The sequence below is a fragment of the Nuphar pumila genome, chromosome 12 (assembly GCF_984573655.1).
Source record: "Nuphar pumila chromosome 12, dmNupPumi1.hap1.1, whole genome shotgun sequence".
NCBI classification, from domain to species: Eukaryota; Viridiplantae; Streptophyta; class Magnoliopsida; order Nymphaeales; family Nymphaeaceae; genus Nuphar; species Nuphar pumila.
In genome coordinates, this window is record NC_143260.1 from 31,040,437 (window position 1) to 31,057,120 (window position 16,684).

The window sequence follows — 16,684 nt, forward strand, 5'->3', positions numbered from 1 at the left end:
AGCCTAATCCGTAAGATATTGAAGATGATAATCCAACAAAGAATGATGAAGAAAAAGTATAGATGAAAAAGAAGAAGACTGATGACGAAGAGAAGCAAAAAGAAAGGAAGGAGGAAGATAATGAAAAAAAGCAAAGGAAATCGAGGCAAAAGAAGGAGAAGGTGGACAATAAAGAAAAGCAAAGAAAGAATAAGGAGAAGGAGGAAGAGAAACGAATGCAAAAGGAGGAGGATGAGGAGAGGGAAAGACAAAGGAAGAATAAAGAGGAGGAAGAGAAGAGAAGACAAAAGGAGGAGGAGGAGAGAGAAAATCAAAGGAAGACTAAGGAGGAGGAAGAGAAGCAAAGGCAAAAGAAGGAGGAGGAGGAGAAGGAAAAGCAAATGAAGAATAAGAAGGAAGAAGAGAAGCGAAGGCAATTGAAGAAGAGGAAGGAGAAAAAAGAGAAGCAAAGACAGTTGAAAAAGAAAGAGGAGGAGGAAGAGAAGCAAAAACAATTGAAGAAAAAGGAAGAGGAAAGTTAAAGGAAGCAAATTCAAAATAAGGAAGAGAAAGAAAAAGGAGGACGAGAAAGAGAAGGAAAGACGAAAGAAGGAGAAGGAGGACGAGAAAGAGAAGGAAAGAGAAAGGAAGGAGAAGGAGAACGAGGAAGAGAAGGAAAGAGAAAGGAAAAAGTAGATGATGGATGCAAAAGAGCGAAGGAAGGAAGAAGTACAAAAGCAAAGGAAGGGAAGAGATGAAGAGGAGAAAAGTGTAACCAAGGTACGTTAATCACTACTAAATGTCGCGATGTATTGTTGTAAGCATTATTATGTATAGTGATTACTCTGTATAGCTATTACTATGAATAGTGATTACTCTTTATACCGATTACTGTTATAGTGATTATTATGTATAGCGATTACTATGTATAGCGATTACTGCGATAGCGATTACTATGTATAGCAATTAATTGTGATTTGATATTTTGTGTTACAGGTAAGTCAGAAGAGAAGCAGAGCAGCAAGTGAAAAACTGAAAAGGCGATGTCAGTGGCCTGTAGTTCTGTCATAGTACAAAAAGCTGAGTGAATATCAGAAGGACCAATTACGAAAGATACACTTTCGCGGCCTTCTGGACCAACATTATTTTGAAAATTACTGGAACACCATGACCCACCTAGTCAATAAGTGGAACTATAAGACGAACATGTTTTAGTTTGGGCTTTATGAGATGACCATGACCCTAAAAGATGTGACATAGATTATGGGTCTCAAGGGACATGGAAGTGCTTTCCTAACAAGGGATTCAAACTATAACCCAAGGGACAATTGCATGACCCTTCTAGGAATGTTGACAGAGGAATGACGTGAGTGTATTTCTGGTGGAGGCAATTCCTCAATGATGAAAGTTCATTTTTCGTAATAAATAGGAAGGTCGGTCCGCTGCATATGCATATGAAGCAGCTGACCGAGAGTTGTGTGGCTTTTTTCTTTATTTTTTTGGACTTACTTTATTTTCTGATTGTTCTGGTTTAAGAATAAGTTACTTGTGGCTACAGTTTCTGGAAGACTTAGATGAAGTCGACAATTGGGCATGAGATGATACTATGCTCGCACACTTGTACAGTCAACTTTACCGTGCGAGTAATGGTGCAAAAATCATCGGGGGGGTTTGGCCATTTATTCAGGTATTTGTTTATTAAATATTTAGTACTTATAGACTAAGCTCGTTGAAGGTTGTAGTCTTACTAATATATTGTTTTTGTAGGCCTGGACATGAGAGCATATTATTGCCTTGCATCCTCAGTGTGGCTCTGCAGTTTATGGTTTTCCCAAGATCGGCCAGTGGACTTCAATAAATGTCAAGGAGAAAAATGCTCAGTTCATTTTAGATGGACTGCAATTAAATAAGGTAAATGGTTTAAAATCGTTGTAATGTTTAACATTCTTAAGTAATCATCGCTTTAGGATTTTGTCTTCCTTAGTACAAATCGTTATCTCTTTAGCATCTAACTTTTATTAGCGTAAATCATTGTAATGTTTAGCATTCTTAAGTAATCATCGCTTTAGGATTTTATCTTTCTTATTACAAATCATTATATGCTTAACATCTAACTTTCATTAGCGTAAATCGTTATAATGTTTAGCATTTTTAAGTATTCATCGCTTTAGGATATTGTCTTCCTTAGTACAAATCGTTATCGCCTTAGCATCTAACTTTCATTAGCGTAAATCATTATAATGTTTAGCATTCTTAAGTAATCATCACTTTAGGATTTTGTCTTCTTTAGTATAAATCATTATCTCTAAAGCATCTAACTTTCATTAGCGTAAATCGTTATAATGTTTAGCATTCTTAAGTAATCATCGCTTTAGAATTTTGTCTTCTTTAATACAAATTGTCATCTCCTTAGTATCTAACTTTCATTACCGTAAATCGTTATAATGTTTAGCATTCTTAAGTAATCATCGATTTAGGATTTTGTCTTCTTTAGTACAAATCGTTATCACATTCAACATTTTGCATGAATAATTATGTCTATATCTAAACTACAATCTCGATTGTACAGGTTGTTTGAAGACCGTATAGAGATGGGGAGGACGAGGACAAAGAGGTTATTGTTGTGGCTTTGAGACTGTCTATCTGCGATATTTGGCTCTTTAGTAAATGTGAAGTCGAGTTACAGCATGGTAGTCGAGTACTCCTACAAGCTGGTTTGGGATAGTCGGTACCAAAAGTGTCTGTGCTAATGAGAAGGAAGATAAATAGTGGTGAGGCCAGGAACGTGAATTGGCACAAATGCTTCAGGAAACAATTGGATAGCTGGAACAAAGGAGGTGTTTGTGCCATACCATATGATTATAAAGAATGACAATATGACCCCAACTATTTCAAACAATATTGACAACCTATGCGTCTAAATTGACAGATTAAGGAGAAGCAACCTGAAAGTAAGGACGCTCTTGTCCCCGATCATGTCATCTTCCAACATAGACGTAACATCCCTCATGTTCCTTTGGCACTTCCTACGATTCCCTTTGTTGGAGTACATGATAAGGAGGAAACACTGCTCCTAAAAGAGAATGTATCGTCTGACAAAAGGTTAGCGTTACTGGAGAGGGAGAATAAGGAGTTACGAAAGGACATGTAGAATTTAGAGAGACAAATTGGGTCACTAGTTGAGATGATTACCAGTGGGTTTAATAAGTTCAAGGGAATGAAGAGGCCATCGAATAAAGAGACTCCACCAATGCAAATAAAGAGACGATTTGTATGTCCATCTAAGTCATCAAGTGCTACTGAATAAACACATGTGATTTGTATATCCCGATAATTCTATGTTATAATTCTATTATTCTTTATTGTAATTATATAATTCTTTCCTTAATAAGTGTAACACAGAAGTGTCACTGAAAAATTGATAAGAATACATAAACTTAGGTTTGTAATTATATAATTCTTTCATGATTTGTACTTACGTTTGCTAAATCGTATAGCAATAACTGGCTTAGGGTTTATTATGTATCACTATTTCTGTGATAGCGATTACTATGTATAGCGATTATGAAGTTACCATGATTTGTAGTTACGTTTGCTAAATCATATAGCGATTACTAGTTTTGAGTTTATTATTTATAGTGATTCTTGTAATAGCAATTACTCAGTATAGCGATTATGAAGTTAGCATGATTTCTACTTACGTTTGCTAAATTGTATAGCGATTACTGGTTTAGGGATTATTATTTATAGTGTTTCCTGTGATAGCAATTACTCAATATAGCTATTATGCAGTTACCATGATTTGTACTTACGTTTGCTAAATTGTATAGCGATTACTGGTTTACGGTTTATTATTTATAGTGTTTCTTGTGATAGCGATTACTTAGTATAGCAATTATGAAGTTACCACGAACTGTACTTATGTTTGCTAAATGGTATAGTAATTACTAGTTTTGAGTTTATTATGTATAGTGATTCCTTTAACATCGATTACTAAGTAGAGCGATTATGAAGTTACCACAATTTGTACGTAGGTTTTCTCAACAGTTAAGCAATTTCTGGTTTAGGGTTTATTATTTGTAGTGTTTCCTTTAAGTGCAAGGAACGTCACATAAGATTAGTTTAGGGTCTAGAGTTTAGGTAAATGTCATCTGACACACTACTGATGTTATGCGACGTGTCATTCATTTACACATACTAACATCGTCTCGATGATACTAGCAAATGAAATGATGTCTTTTAATTAATGCAAAATTTAATTAATTTATTTAGTATAATCTTTGGGCGTGATTTTTGAAAACTGGTGGGACTTGAAACGACGTGAAATGATTAACTTTGGTAGTGTGTTCTGTTCCTCACAAGACGTTTCCTTTAAGAGCAAGGAATAGACGATGTTTCATTTTCCTGCTTCATGAGCAACGAACAAAAAAAATGATGTTTCAGTTAACCACCGTCGTCGCAAAGACTGTATCAATGTCGAAGAAGGACTCTACGATTCAGTCGATCGTCCACAAAAAAGGTACCTTTGATTCCTTTAACCTGCTTCGTCTTCTTTTTTATGTCATTTATAGTTTGCTTACTGAATATAATGTAACAATTCCTTTACTGAATATTCAACTAATTTCAATGCAACATCTATAAAACAAGGTGCCAGAAAACTCAACAAAGTGCTTGAAGAGAACATCGATCGGATGCGAGATGAATTTGCAGGACACACTATCAGTAATTTTGTACGTATGAAACCACTATCAGTTATACATTTACCTATGATGTGGTCATGTATATTAACAAGTGCATATTTGTTGTAAACAGACTACACACGATTTCGTCATGTATATTCAAAGCAAGGATTATCTATGCCGGTCTGTGTCGTCACCCCTTATTTTATGGTATATCAGTTATCTTATATGTTTATTTTTTTTTTTGATTTACTAATGTACCTGCGTGTTTTAAACTTACTATTATTACTGTTTCGTTCAACAAAGTATCATCCGCTGAATGCCATACACGGCTGGATTTCTAGATGGACTACAATACTGGGGTGACGATGACCAAATGGCAGACTTCTCGTCAAGTGAAAAGGTTTATGACCATATCGATTTGTAAGATATTAAATCAATTTAAGATATTATTTTGATTCTTAATATCGATTTCTATGTTGATTCTTAATATCGATTTTAAACTATCAATAGGAATTTACATATCGATTTAAGATATTGTTCTGATTCTTAATATTGATTTATATGTTGATTCCTAATATCGATTTAAGATATTATTTTGATTCTTAATATTGATTTATATGTTGATTCTTAATATCGATTTTAAGCTATCAATAGAAATTTACATATCGATTTAAGATATTGTTTTAATTCTTAATATTGATTTCTATGTTGATTCTTAATATCGATTTTAAGCTATCAATAGGAATTTACATATCGATTTAAGATATTATTCTGATTCTTTATAACGATTTATATGTTGATTCTTAATATCAATTTAAGATATTATTTTGATTCTTAATATCAATTTATATGTTGATTCTTAATAGCGATTTTAAACTATCAATAAGAATTTACATATCGATTTAAGATATTGTTTTGATTCTTAATATTGATTTATATGTTGATTCCTAATATCGATTTAAGATATTGTTTTGATTCTTAATATCAATTTATATGTTGATTCTTAATATCGATTTAAGATATTGTTTTGATTCTTAATATCGATTTCTGTGTTGATTCTTAATATCCGTTTTAAGCTATCAATAAGAATTTACATATCGATTTAAGATATTTTTTTATTCTTAATATCAATTTATATGTTGAATCCTAATATCGATTTAAGATATTGTTTTGATTTTTAATATCGATTTATATGCTGATTCTTAACATCGCTTTTCAGATATTGATTCCTACATTGTGACAATCGAAAAAGCATTGGGTCTTATACGTGTTGGATGTACGAAAACAAAAATATGGTTATACAACTCATTGGACTATAACGTTGGTGTAGACCGTGACATTGTGCATTTGGTAATTATATATCTATAAGATTACTGTAGCTTCTACCATGACTCAAAATTTACTTGCTTTTGCATAAACCACATGTTGGATTTTTCAGAGGCATGTTGGGTGTCGACATTGGGCCATGGAGGATTCACGTCGCCGAGGATGCTCCTTTACAAAATAATGGCATCGATTGTGGCATCTTTATAATGAAGTATATTAAAGCAATATACTATGGACGAGTACCAGAATTCACCATTGTATGTTGTACACTTAAACATGTTTTATTATCCTGTATTATTGTTGACTACATTTCTATAATGGTCTGACTTTTATTTTATTTTTTCAGGATGATATTCCTGGATTCTGCACAGAATTATGCAAAAAAATGATGGATTTTCTAATTGCAAAAGAAACAAAACCCCAAACTGCAAGATTACCTAGAAAGCAACAAAGGATGCGAGGCTCTAAGGAGTAAGAAGAAGCCATTTTAAATGTCTACCTGTTCTCAAGGATAACGTGAAGAGGGTTACATTCTACTGTTGAGAGAGAGATATAGCAATTTTTGGTTCAACTATCAATTTCTTGAACATGACAAATTTTTTGTGTACAAACATTTGTAATAGATTTTGTAGACTGTGTATACAAATTTTATAAGACTGTGTATAAAATTTACATTGATCCATAAACCAAAATTATGCACTAGCACATGTGAGTTGAATACGCAAATCGCCACCTCAAGCGTGCAAATCGCAATAATATGTATGGTCATTATCGATTTATAATATATTATACTGAATTGCCGTATATCGATTTGAAAGATATTATGCTGAATTACCGTAAATTGATTTGTAAGTTATCAAGCCAAAGAGAAGTGAAAATTCTTACCAGCTTTCTTAGAAATGGTAACTTCATGCTCATTAATTGACGAAATAGGGAAAGGTTCATCAGCGGGTTCAAGCTTTGGCTTCTTAATGTCAGTCTGATGACTGTTTTTGTCAGCACACCCTCTCTTTTCTCGAGCTAATGAATGAGGCAAAACCGCCTTCGCAACCCGCCTTTTTGAGAATGAAGCTTCCCGATATAGTGTTGATTTGGTGAAATTGTTTTGGTTTTTTATATCGATTTGTAATATATTATGTTGAATTGTTGTATATCGATTTATAAGATGTTATGTGTTTTCTAGTATTGATTTGTGAGATATTGTTTTGTTTGTTAATATCGATTTGTAATAAATTATGTTGAATTATCGTATATCGATTTATAATATATTATGTGTTTTTGAGTATCGATTTGGTGATAGTGTTTTGTTTGTTAATATCGATTTGTAATATATTATGCTGAATTTTCGTATATCGATTTGGAAGATATTATGTGTTTTCTAATATCGATTTATAAGATATTATGTGTTTTCGAGTGTCAATTTGGTGATATTGTTTTGTTTGTTAATATCGATTTGTAGTATATTATGCTGAATTGTCGTATATCAATTTGGAAAATATTATGTATTTTCTAGTGTCGATTTGTGAGATATTATGTGTATGGTTATTATCGATTTGTAATATATTATACTGAATTGTTGTATATCGATTTGAAAGATATTATGCTGAATTGTCGTAAATCGATTTGTAAGTTATCAAGCTAAAGAGAAGTAAAAATTCTTACCAGCTTTCTTAGAAATGGGACTTTCATGGTCATTAATTGATGAAATAAGGAAAGGTTCATCAACGGGTTCAATCTTTGGCTTCTTAATGTCAGTCTGATTACTGTTTTTGTTAGCACGCCTTCTCTTTTCTCGAGCAAATGAATGAGGCGAAATTGCCTCCATAACCTGCCTTTTTGAGAATGAAGCTTCCCAATATAGTGTCGATTTGGTGATATTGTTTTGTATGTTGATATCGATTTGTAATATATTATGTTGAATTGCCGTATATCGATTTGTAAGATGTTATGTGTTTTCTAGTGTCGATTTGTGAGATATTGTTTTGTTTGTTAATATCAATTTGTAATATATTATGTTGAATTGTCGTATATCGATTTGTAAGATATTAAGTGTTTTCTAGTGTCGATTTTTGTGAAATATTATTTTGTTTGTTAAGATCGATTTATACGCTATTATGTTGAATTGTTGTATATCGATTTGTAATATATTATGCTCAATTATTGTATATCGATTTGTAAGATATTATATATTTTCTAGGGACAAGTTTTATGATATTTGTAGTATGATTTCTATTGTATAATTACAACAAAGAATTATAACATTACAGCAAATAATTATAGAATCATAAGAAAGAATTATCGATTTACAACAAAAAATTATAGAATTACAGAATGTTAAACATTACAACGATTTACACTAATGAAAGTTAAATGCTACAACTATGTTGTAGCTGAAGAATCCACACGTGATTTCTGTGTTGCGTTGCTTACTTTTGAATTGAACTGAGCCTGTCATTAAACAAAACAATATTAGGCACTACATTAAGTTCAACAAGAAATGAAAACATCCTCTCAAAATTGTTAGATACCAAAAGACTTGTCAAACTCATGTCATCGTTCCACTCAAACAGGTCGGGGGGATTGCAGGTTCTAATGTTGTAATGCATGTCTGTAGGGTATTGTTGCATGTTGAAAATTACACAAGTTAGATATTGCTAAGTTGCACGTAATGCAATTTACATGGAAAGCAATATACTGTATTACATACATGTTCATGCGAAGGGCTTGGTTGCTTAAGGGTTAGTTGTTTCTTACATATTTTCTTATAAACCAATTCCAGTGCACCTTTTGTCCTCTGACGACTGCAATCAGAGGCATGTTTCCTTTTAATATCCTTCGCTAGGTAAATATTTATATCATAATCTACAAGGTTTACTCCTGACTTGTCGAAGATGATGTTGACGCTTCAACACAACTTATCCTAAGGGTCGAGGGAAATGTAAATTTCACCTACGTTGTTTGATCCCATTTTCTTATATTGGTCTTCATAAACTGCAATAGACTCATGGTAAATTAACTGTACTTTTTCAAGTAATTCTCTTGACACTTTTCTCATACATACATAGGCTTCTTCGCTTTTTGATGCCAAATCTACAACATGCATAAGTGACCTACATAGTTGTTGGTAATGGGAGGCTATGTGGCACTTCTCATCAACACCAGATGTACTAACATTATTTGTATCCAGCAGTTCAATCTTTGCCTTTCTCGTCCATCTTCGCATTATATATGACTCAAGTATTTTTCGTATCTTCTCTTGATAAGTGTTTTTAATGCATGACGACATAAAATATGAATTCATATATTTTGCACGTACATTCAGCTATTCTGTGTCAACATTGTACGTAACATGTGCTTCTTTCCTTTTTGGTTGCTCTTCGCCCTCCCATATAACATGGTATTTGTACATATTCTCATATTGCATATGTCCTTCTATGTTACAATTCATGACCTGTATAACCTCCTTCTTAGTCCATTCAAATATAGTTAGTGTATACAAATCTGCAGGTCGTGTCAATATTTTCATGCCCAAAGTTACAGAGCGGGTGTTAAAGCATTTCACATCTTGTTCAAGCTCATTCTGTCTAAGATCGTCTACAAATAATTCATACTGTTTCATGAAGCGAAACATTGTTAAACATGAATACAAGATTTTTTTTCAGTGTAACATGCATAAATTCAGCTCTTTGTGTGCTTATCATACCTGCATAAAAGTATTGACTTTCATATGCCAATGCCCACTTCTCTTTGTCAACATATAAATTTTGTAACCACACACAGTCTTCAAGGTCGTACATCTGAATCATTTGCTCCCAATCAGACAGAAAAGTGACCTCGTCCATGCTCTCAAGTACACACTTTCTAAACATTTTATCAAACCCTGTCTTCTGATTAAAAATGTGTTATATGTTCTTTGCTGCATTTTGAAAGATATGTCACAAACATAGGCAATGATGTGCATATGACCATACATGATACACTGCAACCGCAATTGCATGATCACCATTTGTAAGTACAGCTTCATGGTGCTTCACATTCATTTCCTGTGTAAATACTCTTAACAACCACTCAAAGGTTTCCTTAGTCTGGTCATACAAAAAAACGTCACCTAATATGCAACTCTGTGAGTGATGGTTCACTCTGACAAACTACGCAAATAACCACTGTTTTGTATTAATCTTCAATGTCATAAAAAATAAGCACATCATTGAAGCATGCATAATCTACTCTTAGCTTTGAATCTGTCCAAAACATATTCACACCATATCCATCTTCATCCAGTTGCATTGCACTAAAGAAACTAGGGTTATTGCTTGAATTCTTCTGTAGGTAATCAACTAAAGAACATATTTCTCCATTTTCTTCATGTTGTCTGACCTCTTCCTTCTTATCTTAGATCCATAGGTGTGAATGAAAAATTCTCGCAACCACCATCTATGTGCACGCATAAATTATATGTCTTCCTTGGTGCAATGCTGGAGCTATCATTTATTTCAGCAATTACAACATGCACTTCAGTTATTTTTCGTTGTGACCTTAAAATAAGAGTCATAAATGAAGGGGCTAATTCATGGTTATGATCATTGATTAAAGTACGAACTACGTATTTTGCATTCGAAAGTCTTCTTAACATTATTCTCGCTGGACAACCACATCTTGAATCTGGCTTGCTCCTTGTTGGATTTTCACTTGAGTTCTTCCAACCTTTCTTAGAACAAACATATGCATTTCTCACCATGACACCCTGTGCATTTTTGCCCAAGAATACCTTCTAACACTGAAGCCAAGTTTAAGGCATAATCATTGTAAAATTTGTATGTAGCTTCCTCATTATTAAGCTGCATTCCCTCTACGGGAACATGGTTAAGTGTACTATCATATAGACTTGAGGTGCTTGCACCTTTGTCAAGTGCACTGGGATGATCGTCTACCTCATTATTGAATTGCATTTCGTCTGATGGAATATCATTATCGAATTGCATTTCGTCTGCTGGAATATTCAAGTCTAGAGTGAATCCAATCATTAGTGCACATATTCACTTCTTCAGGTGCGTCGATAGTACAGATGTCCATTGCTCTATGCCTTTCTAGTGATTGGGACACATCATCTTCACTGCAAGTAGTTGATATGCTCAACACTGTCATGAGCAAAATATCAATTTGTGTTAGCCAGCACATATGTTTTCTACAATTTATTCAAGATGCATTTAACAACGACTACCGATTAGTTAAGCAAGTCAAAGAAACGATTGAATGAATCACAATATCAAAGCAACAACATAATGTAATATAAATTATGCATAATATATTACAAATCTATATTAACAACCATTTACCATATCTCACAAAACGACACTAGAAAATACATAATATCTTACAAATCGATATACGACAATTCAACATAATATATTATAAATCGATATTAACAAACAAAACAATATCTTCCAAATCGACACTGAAAAACACATAACATCTTGCAAATCGATATACAAAAATTCAACATAATATATTACAAATCGAGATTAATAACCAAAACAATATCTCATAAATTGACACTAGAAAATACATAATATCTTACAAATCGATATACGACAATTCAACATATATACGGCGATTCAGCATAATATATTACAAATCGATATTAACAATCAAAATAATATCTCACAAATCGACACTGAAAAACACATAACATCTTACAGATCAATATACGGCAATTCAACATAATATATTACAAATCGATATTAACAACCAAAATGATATCTCAAAAATTGTCACTAGAAAACACATAATATGTTACAAATCGATATACACAATTCAACATAATATTACAAATCGATATTAACAAACAAAATAATATCTCACAAATCGATACTAGAAAATACATAATATCTTACAAATTGATATACGACAATTCAGCATAATATATTACAAATCGATATTAACAAACAAAACAATATCTCAAAAATCAATGTACGTGTTACTACAACCGCTATTTGCATTACATTGCATATACTGAGTGAATGGACGATACCGGATGGGGTAGAGGCGATACTGGATGGGGTAGAGGCCCTTGCTCGCATTTGTAACCAAGCATTATTGTCAACAGGTCCCAACGTCTTGCAAATATCTTCAAGTTTCCAACTGTCGAAACGATAAAATCTACTTGATAACAAAACAACACCTTAATGGCACTCATGACGACATACGTTCTTCAACAATAGCATGATGACATGGAAAGATACACACCACGCTTTAATGACACTTGTTAGAATGTTTGCACGTCATTGTTTTTTTTCATACTGCCTAACAAAAACGAAGAAGAAGAGATGACCGACAAACACCTCTATGACACCCACCAATGATCGAACCTGTTGTTCAATTTATAGTTATCTCAATGAGGTAGGAACAAACCTGAGAATATTTTTTATCTAACACAAGGCAGGAACGAGAAGGCGGCCATATGTTGTAACACAAGCTAAAAACAAAGGTGGAACATGCAAATCTATTTACTAGGAGCAGGAGGATATTTTCGTCCAACACATATCTATTTTATCAGAAGACATTTTCGTTAAAAATATATTTACCTTTTTTATATATTATTTTATTATAAAGTCATCATGGGCAACATTGACATATTGTCCCATGATATTCTTCCGTACACACATGAACATGCAAATTTGCGTTCAGGGAAGAACGCACAACACCCTCTCGCTTGCCAAGCTTAAGCTCATTTTACAAGTTTGAATGGGGTTGCGAACATAAGCCGAGCTGCCGTGCATTTGAAACGTTGCCAAGTACCTCACCCTTTACTCATCGCATTTATCAGATACTCGCTTCCTGCTCGGCGCTTCGCGCTTCACCCTTCTTCCTGTGGTAACCCAAAAACGCTGTCTTCAGCATCACAAGACGCAAGAGGCACGCCCGCTTAGCGCCGCGCCTCCAATTTCTAGCGTTCGGAAAAGCCACCCATTATCTGGAAATCCAGAATTTTCCCGTCTCCGATTGCGCTCAAACAGTCCTCCTGGGGCAAGAAGAGCATCGTTTTCTTTGTGTCTCCGCCTTCCCAACTTCATATTTCAGCGTCATGAGGATGATTCTGGGGTTGTCTTTGCATCCGAATCCCCGGGAAGAATTTCTGGATTTTGTGGGAAAATCAGGGTTTATCCTAAAACCCTGATTTTTTTGGGGGAGAAATCCTTCATGGAGAACAGTAGCAGGTGTTTCCGTAGCTTGCTTAGGGTTCTGAATGTAAGTTCTTGTTCTTTAGTCAGGTGGGTTTCTCCAATTTCATGCCCATCAATGCATTCGTCCCGATTTCACTGTTTCTGCGATTTCCTGCTCCCGAATATTGGAATAATTCAGTTTTGTGATTGCAAAACAGAAAGCATTCAACCATTCTGGATAGAGTTTCGCGATTTCTGTACTAATTCGTTAAACCCCAGTCCATATAACTCCTTGAGTTCCAACCTGAGCCACCTCGTCGATTGTAATTCAATCGGTTTATCAAATAGCCGGCGAGGTTTCAGCATCGCACGCAATGCTGGATTGGTTTTTTATGTGCCAAATTTGGCAAAACCATTGGTTCCGTTGAATTTGATCAGTGTATCTTTCTGTTCATTAAGTTCTTCATTGGATCAGATTGGTGATTGCAATTCGGATGGTATTGAACATGAGTATTCTTGGTCTGAGGATTGTGATAAGTTGTTTAAGGCTATAAGTGAGAATTCCGAAGCTGATCAGTGTATGGAGAGTGCTCTTGAATCATCTGGTGCATCATTGACGACTGAAACAGTCGGAGCAGTTCTTCATCGTCTTCGATTCGATGAAAAATCGGCTTTAAGATTCTTCACATGGGCTGCTCAGCAGGAGGGTTACACCCACCAGCCACAGATGTATAATGCGATGATCGACATACTTTCTTGCACAAAGTATAAGGCGAAACAGTTCGGGATCCTCTGCGACATCTTGGATTACATGAAACGGAAGAAGAAGAGCTTCGTGCCGATCGAAATGCTTCTTGACATACTCAGGAAGTATGCCGAGAAGAACCTCACATCCCTGGGGAAGTTCGCGAAGAAAAAGAGGATCAGAGTGAAGACAAAGCCGGAGATCAATGCATTCAATTTGCTGCTGGATTCTCTGTGCAAATGCGGATTGGTTGGTGAGGCTGAATCCATGTTTAAGAAGCTCAAGGTTAAGCTTCCCCCTGATGCAAGGACCTACAACATCTTGTTTTTTGGGTGGTGCAGGGTAAGAAGACCGACGAAGGCCATGGAAGTGTTAGAAGAAATGATTCAGATGGGTCACACTCCCGAAAACTTTACATACAATGCGGCAATCGATGCGTTCTGCAAAGCAGGGATGGTGTCGGAGGCGTCTGAACTGTTTGAATTCATGAGGACCAAAGGGTCTACCATGTCGTCTCCCACAGCGAGGACTTACTGCATCATGATTGTGGCATTGGCAAAAGTGGGTAAGATGGATGAGTGCTTCAGAGTTATCAGGGACATGAGAAATAGTGGTTGTCTTCCTGATGTTTCAACTTACATTGGATTGATTGAAGGGATGTGTAGAGCAGGAAAGCTTGAAGAAGCTTATAAGTTCTTGGATGAGATGGCAAACAAGGGTTATCCACCTGATATTGTTACTTATAATTGTTTCCTGAAAGTTCTCTGCAACCTTAGACAGGTTGATCATGCTTGTGCTCTGTTTGAGAGAATTAAAGAATCAGGTTGCTTACCCAGCGTCCAGTCTTACAATATGTTGATTACTATGTTCTTCAATGTGGGCCAAATTGAAAAGGCTACTGAATTGTGGGATGACATGGATAAGAATAGATGTCCGCGGGAGGTTGATTCTTACTGTGTGATGATTGAGGGACTGTTTGGTTCTGGAAAAACCGATGCTGCTCGCTTGCTTTTGGATGACATCATGAGGAAGGGAATAAAACTGCCATATCAAAAATTTGATTCATTTTTAATGAGGTTGTCAGCACTTGGCGATCTGCAAACAATTCATCGATTATCAGAATATATGAGGAGGTTCTATAACCATGCTATGACATGTCATTTTGTTAGAAGCCAGAAGAGGAAAAGCATGAGTTTGAGAAGAAAATACTGATCAGAATGCATTGTATCATATTCTCGGGTCATATGAGCTGCTATGTCATGGATCTGGCTGTGGATATAGAATTTTTGTCTTCCAATACAACTACTGCGGGTTTAAAAGTGGAGTTTCCATGTGACATAGATGAGCTGGCATCAAGTTGAATTGTGTCTTCTTTTACCACATGCTCATCCTACTTTTTGCTGATGAAAAGCAGACTCCAGATATTAGTCTGTAGTGGTGAAATTCCCAGATTTCAGTATTTTATTTGTCAAATAACCATGTAGCAAACAACATCAGTTGATCAATATAATTATTTACTTGCATTCTTAGCACCTCTTCATGTAAGCTAAAAATGGATCGTTCAGAAGTGAGTGAATAATTGCTTATATGCACGATGCATGGCATTTTTATAATCTTTTATGCGTGAACACATGCATTTGTGTGCATGAGCATTGAAGATACATCTACTTGTTCTTTAGAAAACTGTAGCTTTTCAAACTTAAATGCATAAGACAATGATGGTTTCAGGTATCTAGAAAACTCTCTCTCTCTTGTGTGTGTGAAGGTTTGTCATAGTTGATGCGTATGCAAAAAACTTGTTTCCCTGGAATAGGTTTATCATTTGACCGCCTATGGCAATGTCAGGGGAAGCAATAAATGTACATACATACAGTATAGGGTTATCATGGGAGATATCATTTTTTTGAGAGGCTTCTAAGTCATCTACTTTTGAATAACTTGGAAAGCTTCCTATAATGCTATAAGCAGAAACAATGAGATTGTGTAATCCATCATGCTCTGAATATAGTTATAGGAAACTTTACCATCTGTTTTTGCTATGGAGAGCACGATTAGTGGATGTATAGATGAAGACTACCCCCTCAACACTCCCCTCCTGCCCCCAATCACAAAGGTCATGTTATCCTGAGAACAACACCCATAATATCGAGTAATTTGTGTGCTGAATCACTACCAACTAAAGCAGAATCCACCTCTCAGTAGATATAACAGATCTTTTACAATTTTCTTTGTTCGCCTACTTTCTACTAGTATCCCTTTTCTAAGTTTTCATCTCTCTTTCTCATGCGCATTTCTATAGATTTTTCTTGCTTGCTTGCCTTTTTAATTATATACTTTAGACCTTGTCTATTATGAATCAGCAAAGTTTACATCATCGATCATCTTTAAAACATACCATTCAGTTTAATTTTCCTAAACTTCAAGAAAAGGGATTGTTTTCCTCGTTGGATTTAATCTTTGAATGATGATATTATTTGCATTTTTTCTTCAAGGAAGCTCTGAACTACTCAAATGTAGAAAGAGTATGAAATGGTGTTTTAGACATGAAACTGTTAGTTTGCAATTTTTCCTCAAGGTAGCTCTGATCTCTAAATTGTAGAAAGAGTATATATGGTGTTTCAGACATTTGGTTTTTCCTATGTTTACTATAGATTGTGTTTATTAACGTATTTTATGTTACATGCTTTACAAATGTTATAACACTTTAATTTGTGTATCACTATGGTCTTACTGATGTTCAGGAATCGTTCTTTTCCCTCCACTGGGTTTTGTCAGTATTTTGAGTTTTT

At 34.8% G+C, this 16,684-nt stretch overlaps 1 protein-coding gene across 1 annotated transcript; it reads left to right on the forward strand.

The window, feature by feature from the left end:
- Nucleotides 1-2,666: 2,666 nt before the first annotated feature.
- LOC149820522 (uncharacterized) lies at nucleotides 2,667-15,424 on the forward strand. Its single transcript, XM_089981816.1, has 4 exons — nucleotides 2,667-2,693; nucleotides 2,909-3,081; nucleotides 12,885-13,131; nucleotides 13,626-15,424. The coding sequence occupies exons 1-4, from the start codon at nucleotides 2,667-2,669 to the stop codon at nucleotides 15,105-15,107; spliced, it is 1,929 nt and encodes a 642-aa protein (XP_089837942.1). The 3' UTR covers nucleotides 15,108-15,424.
- The last annotated feature ends 1,260 nt before the right edge of the window (nucleotides 15,425-16,684 follow it).